Source organism: Sapajus apella, unplaced genomic scaffold (assembly GCF_009761245.1).
Source record: "Sapajus apella isolate SASKATOON/1434 unplaced genomic scaffold, GSC_monkey_1.0 scaffold234, whole genome shotgun sequence".
Classification (NCBI taxonomy): domain Eukaryota; kingdom Metazoa; phylum Chordata; class Mammalia; order Primates; family Cebidae; genus Sapajus; species Sapajus apella.
In genome coordinates, this window is record NW_022437174.1 from 364447 (window position 1) to 370408 (window position 5962).

The 5962-nt window shown below is 60.4% G+C and overlaps 1 protein-coding gene across 4 annotated transcripts in view; it reads left to right on the plus strand.

Moving 5' to 3' along the window:
- LRRC56 (leucine rich repeat containing 56) overlaps positions 1-5962 on the plus strand; it is a 21354-nt gene that overhangs the window by 8360 nt on the left and 7032 nt on the right. For all 4 annotated transcript variants that reach the window (XM_032271501.1, XM_032271499.1, XM_032271502.1 and 1 more), the window contains 6 exons: positions 3377-3473; positions 3542-3742; positions 4643-4814; positions 5165-5341; positions 5417-5481; positions 5618-5760. In XM_032271501.1, coding sequence (XP_032127392.1) covers positions 3377-3473; positions 3542-3742; positions 4643-4814; positions 5165-5341; positions 5417-5481; positions 5618-5760 — 855 coding nt within the window. The remainder of the gene's footprint in view (positions 1-3376; positions 3474-3541; positions 3743-4642; positions 4815-5164; positions 5342-5416; positions 5482-5617; positions 5761-5962) is intronic.

Below are 5962 nucleotides of genomic sequence, written 5' to 3' on the forward strand. Positions count from 1 at the left end.
AAAAAAAAAAAGAAAATGTAAAAGAAAGCCAGGCACGGTGGCTCACACCTGTAACCCCAGCACTTTGGGAGGCTGAGGAGGGTGGATCACCTGAGGTCAGGAGTTCCAGACCAGCCTGGCCAACATAGTGAAACCTTATCTCTACTAAAAATACAAAAATTAGCTGGGCATGGTGGCCCATGCTGACAATCTCAGCTACTCTGGAGGCTGAGGCAGGAGAAACACTTGAAGCTGGAAGGCAAAGGCTGCAGTGAGCCAAGATTGCACCACTGCCCTCCAGCCTGGGAGACAGAGCAAGACTCTGTATAAAGAAAAAAGAAAAAAAAAGGTAAGATGATCCAATGAAATACTATTGTAACTTAGCTGATCACAGCTATTAAGTGTATTAAAATCTCAGGCAAGGGCCGGGCGCAGTGGCCCACGCCTGTAATCCCAGCACTTTGGGAGGCCAAGATGGGTGGATCACGAGGTCAGGAGTTCAAGACCAGCCTGGCCAACATGGTGAAACCCCATCTCTACTAAAAATACAAAAATTAGCTGGGCATGGTGGTGCACACCTGTAATCCCAGCTACTCGGGAGGCTGAGGCAGGAGAATCGCTTGAACCTGGGAGGAGGAGGTTGCGGTGAGCCGCAATCACACCACTGCACTCCAGCCTGGGCAATAGAATGAGACTCTGTCTCAAAAAACATGTATATATTCAAAGGAACTTGTCAGAAATAAAAGACGTCTAGCTACAGACCGAAAGGAAAAACAAACTGAATCGTTGGCACTGAAACACGTCCTAATAAAGTTACCGGCTTGAACATAAAGGCAAAAATTTGGGGCAGCCAAGAAAAGAGATCGAGTTGTCTTCTTTTTCCTTTGAGACAGGGTCTCACTCCGCCTCCCAGGCCGGAGTGCAGTGGTGTGACCATGGCTTACCACGGCCTCCACCTCCTGGGCTCAAGTGCTCTTCCCACTTCAGCCTCCTGAAGTGCCGGGATTACGGGCGTGAACCACTGTGGCCGGCCTCAAGTTTTGTTTTGTTTTGTTTTTTTGAGACGGAGTCTTGCTCTGTTGCCCAGGCTGGAGTGCAGTGGCGCAATCTTGGCTCACTGCAACCTCCACCTCCCTGGTTCAAGCAATTCTCCTGCCTCAGCTTCCCAAGCAGCTGGGACTACAGGTGCCTACCACCACGCCTGGATAATTTTTGTATTTTTAGTAGAGATAGGGTTTCGCCACGCTGGCCAGGCTGGTCTCGAACTCCCGAACTCAGGTGATCCACCCACTTTAGCCTCCCAAAGTGCTGGGATTACAGGTGTGAGCCACTGCACCCGAGAGCTGGCTTTTTAAGGACAGAAAAAACGTAGTGCTCCTCAGACGTCCCCACAGTGGACACTGGAACAAAAGCCTCAGCAGCCTCCCGGGAAGATGGTGCGATGCGCAGCCTAATGGCTTCAGAAGCTCCCAGCCAGGAGCCATCTGCGCATGAGTCAGAGATCAAGGAGCTTCCATTAACCGCTCTTGGAGAAATCACTAGACACAAATCCCAGCCGATTAAGAGCTGAGTGGAAAAGCCACGTAAGGCAGCAGGCTGAGGATAGATGTTGACTCCACGCACCGAAGGTGGACGGACCACAGGGAGTGCCCCTGGCAGGCCACAGAAGGAAGTGACACCCAGGTAGGCACAGCGCTGTGAGCTGGAGAGCGTCGCAAGGAACCACCCAGCCCTGGAGGAATCCGGCCACAGTGGGGGACAGCCTGGGAGCTTGGGTGACGCTTTCACAAGGAGGCGTTCGGAGACAGCACGGCGGCGCAGAAAGGGGCAGGCGCAGGGTCCCGGGACAGCGCGTGGTTGAAATCAGTGCGGCTGCAGAGGGGGACAGAGCGGACAGAGGCCGTGGGTCCCGGCTGGAAGCAACGTGTCCCCGCACATGACGAGCCGCCCTGACCCACGCCAGCTCCAGCAGCTGCTCCCCACCAAACCTGCCAGCTCAGCACGGGGTCAGCCCCCAGCAAAGCCCCTCCACCTCAGTGTCCAGGGGCTCAGGCTCCCAGGCAGCTTTCCAGACCCTGTCTCCGAATTCGAGTGCCCCCAAAGTTACCGAGGGGATCATCAGAAAGAGAGACCTTGTGATGGCTGCAACCCGCCGGGGAAGGGCAGCGGTGGCAGCAGGTGGGGTGTGGCTGAGCCACCCGCCGTGAGGGTCTAGTGTCCAGCCCTACAGGGTCCCGTGAGTGCCCCTCTGCAGGTGTGGAGACGAGAAACTGCGGAAATAAAAGACACAAGACACCGAGAAAGAGAAAACAGAGTTTGGGCCCAGGGGTCCACTGCCCACCAAAGCGCGGAGCCCGGCAGCGCCCGAGTGCCTGGACGCTCTGACTTTTACGGAGCACAAAGCAGGGGGCAGGGCAGGTAGGGCGAGGTCATGGGGGTCAGTGGCAGGGTCAGGAAAATCACGTTTCTTGGAGACAGGGGCCCAGGACTTTAAAGAAGCCGAGACGAGGAGAAAACCTGAGGACGGCACTTCCTTCATTCTTGTCGGGAAAGAACAAGGTCGCTACGGTCTATGTTACTATTCCTGATTCTTCTGAGGAAAAGAGGAACCAGGTGCAGAAGCAGAACTTGGAAGTAGCCATGGAGCACGACCACGGAGGCCCAGCGCCACACAGAGACCATTAAGTCCCTGGATGTCCGCGGGCGTCCCCCACAGCCGCCAGGCCCACCACAAGAGCCTGGAGCAGCGGCGTTTCCTCCTCACTCCCCTGAGGACAGGGACATCTCGTCTGGGCCGTCTAGGACGTCTCCTTCCCTAGCTGGCTAAACAGCGGGCGCTTTCCCGGCGCGGGCACTGCCACACAGCCGGGCGTCCTCCAGCAGCCCCTATGCGGGCAGGACAGCGGGCTTAGGGCATCTTGCCTTAGGGTCACCTCTTTTCCAATGCCACTTCAGTCCCATGCTTCCTGACCCGAGACTCAGTAAGATGAAAGATTATGTGACTGCATACGTGTATATGTTTATGATTACATAAGAATTTCTATGTGATTACTTACGATTAGGTATATAAGAATAACTACGTAACTGTATCTCTAATTCTTTTCTAATTCTATGTTTATGTGAGAACATACTGAGGCTTCAGACCCTTGCCTCGGCTCTTGTGGGGTTCCCCCCCAACAGAGGGCAGCTCCCCAGGCCAGGCCCTCCAGGGCTCGGAGAAGGAGGGGGACAATGTACCCACAGCAGAGCCAAGAGGGAAAGGCAGAGACCCTCTTCCGCAGCCTAGAGGCCACCATGCGAGGTGACACCTGCCCCTGCCCTGGAGGCAGCCATGGGCTGGTGGTGGCTGGGCACCGTGCTGGGCACCATGTCGACCACCAAGCCCTGCCTTCTGCAGGGACCTGGGCACATCTCTGGGCCACCTGCGGGTGCTGTGGCTGGCTCGCTGTGGCCTCACTGACCTGGATGGCATCGCCGCTTTGCCAGTGCTGAAGGTGAGTCTGGGCACCCTGGGCTGGGGAGGGCCGGGCTGGACCCTGGCTCAGAGTCCCGCGCTGCCCAGGAACTCTACGCCTCCTACAACAACATCTCAGACCTGAGCCCGCTGTGCCTGCTGGAGCAACTGGAGCTGCTAGACCTGGAGGGCAACAGCGTGGAGGACCTGGGGCAGGTGCGCTTCCTGCAGCTGTGCCCTCGCCTGGCCACCCTCACCCTGGAGGGCAACCTGGTGTGCCTGCAGCCGGCCCCCGGCCCCGCCAACAAGGTGCATGTCCGGGCACCCGGCCAGCGTGTGCATGGCAATGGGAGGCTCCCTGTGGCTCCAGCCCTGGGCCCCTCCCTCTGGCAGGGATTTCTGTGCCCACCTGTGCCCTGTGGCCTGTTCACCAAGAGCTCATCTCGTCTGTCACCAGAAGTCTGACAGCTCCCAGGGCGTCCTCCTGGGCCAGCCCTCCCAGATCCCACAGGGTCACCTGCAAGTATGTCATGTCCCTCAACCCACGTATGCACCCGTAAGGCCCACACACAAGCCACGCGGAAACACACAGAATTATATACACAGAGGTGCACACACCTGTGTGTGCCCCGTCCAGAGCCACGCCCGGCCCAACAGACCCCACAGACCACCCTGTGCACACATCTGTGTACGCCCTGTCCAGAGCCACGTCCGTCCCCACGGGCCCCGGAGACCACGCTATGCACACATCACCTCCCCGTGCAGCCTGTGCGTGCACTGCTTCGAGCCGGCACAGGTGTGTGCAGGCCCTGGAGGAGCTCGCAGACCCTCGCCCTGAGCTCACAGCGCTGGCCTCATTAGCTGCCGCTTGGTGCTGCCACATGCTGGGGTCAGCATCCACCACTGCCGGTGGCTACTGCTCTGTGGAACAGAGCCCTGAGCTCAGGGCAGCTCCGTGGGCCAGAGGGCATCCCTGGCCACAGCCTTGGGTCTGGAGAGTGGGGTCCTGCATCCTGAGTGGGTGAGAGCCCATCCCTGAAGTCCCTGGGGTCTGAGAGTGACCCATGCCCGCCCCAGCAGGGCAGGGCAGCATCACCACCTCTGCCCCTGCCCTGCCCCACAGTGGGTCTGGAAGAGGGAGCCTGGGAAAGAGCTGGCCTGAAGGGCCCACCTGACCCAGACCTGCCCTCCCTCCCCATCCGCCTGCAGGTGCCCAGGGGTTACGACTACAGGGCCGCAGTGAGGAAGCTCATCCCCCAGCTTCGGGTCCTGGACGAAGTTCCGGCCACGCACACAGGCCCACCGTCCTGCCTGCGGCTGAGCCAGGACTGGCTTGCGGTGAAGGAGGCCATCAAGAAGGGCCACGGCCTCCCCCAGCTGGGTATGACAACCCCAGGCAACTGCCCGGAGGACCCACTGCTGAGCCCCAGCTCCCCGCAGGAAGAGGCCCCACCCTGGGACTCTCAGAGATGGACAGCCACGTCTCAGGCCCTCCCCCACCCTTGACCCCTGGTCCCCAGAGTCCAGGACACTGTCTCTGAGCAGCCCACAGTGGGAGAGGAGGATCTGGAGGGGAGGGCCTCTCCAGAAGGCAGCAGCGTCAGAGGCCAGTCTCTGGCCACGCAGCGTGGGTGTCGGGCTCCCTGGCCTGTGGACAGAGTCTGGGGCCGGCTCTTGGGCTGACCAGCTGGACTGGGCCTTGGTTGACCTCTGCTTCTGACCCTCGGGCAGACTGTCCCCACGGAGGCCCCATCCGGAGACTTGACCCTGAGCTGTCCCTGCCTGAGACGCAGCCCCGAACCTCCAGGCCCTGGCCCTTCGCGCTGCTGGTCCCTGGGGGCCCCCTGCCTGAAGGCCTGCTTTCTGAGGACCCAGCCCCAGAAGATAATACCAGCAGCCTCACCCATGGTAACTGATGCGCCTGAAAGCTGACCCTGCAGCCCCTCGGCCCCGAACTAGGCCCAGCCATGCTGTCTCCCGCAGGTGCTGGCCAAGTCCTGTGTGGGAACCCCACCAAAGGCCTGCGGGAGCATAGGCACCAGTGCCAGGTACACCCCCAGGGACCAGCCTCCAGGGCGCCAGCCCCCCATGGGCACCAGCATCCTGGGGTGCAGCCCTGATGGTGCCCTGCCCAACTGCCATTCCAGGGGGAGAATCCCCAAACCAGTCCCTTCTCCTCCCCAGGGCAGGGAGCCCCCGGAGCAGCTGTCCCAGCACAGGCCAGGAGATCTGGCCCCCAGCACTTCCAGCCCAGAGCCTGACCCTGCAGACAGCTCTGACTTCCTGGCCTTGGCCAGGCTTAGGCCCTGGAGGGAGCTTGGCATGGGGTGGGTGTCGCCCCGACCCTGCTGCTGTGTGTGTCTGTCTGGGGGGTGTCAGGGCTGGGGCTGTCTGTCTGGGGGGTGTCAGGGCTGGGGCTGTCTGTGGGGTGTCAGGGCTGGGGCTGTCTGTCTGCGGGGTGTCAGGGCTGGGGCTGTCTGTCGGGGTGGGTCAGGGCTGGGCGGTCTGTCGGAGGGGGTCAGGGCTGGG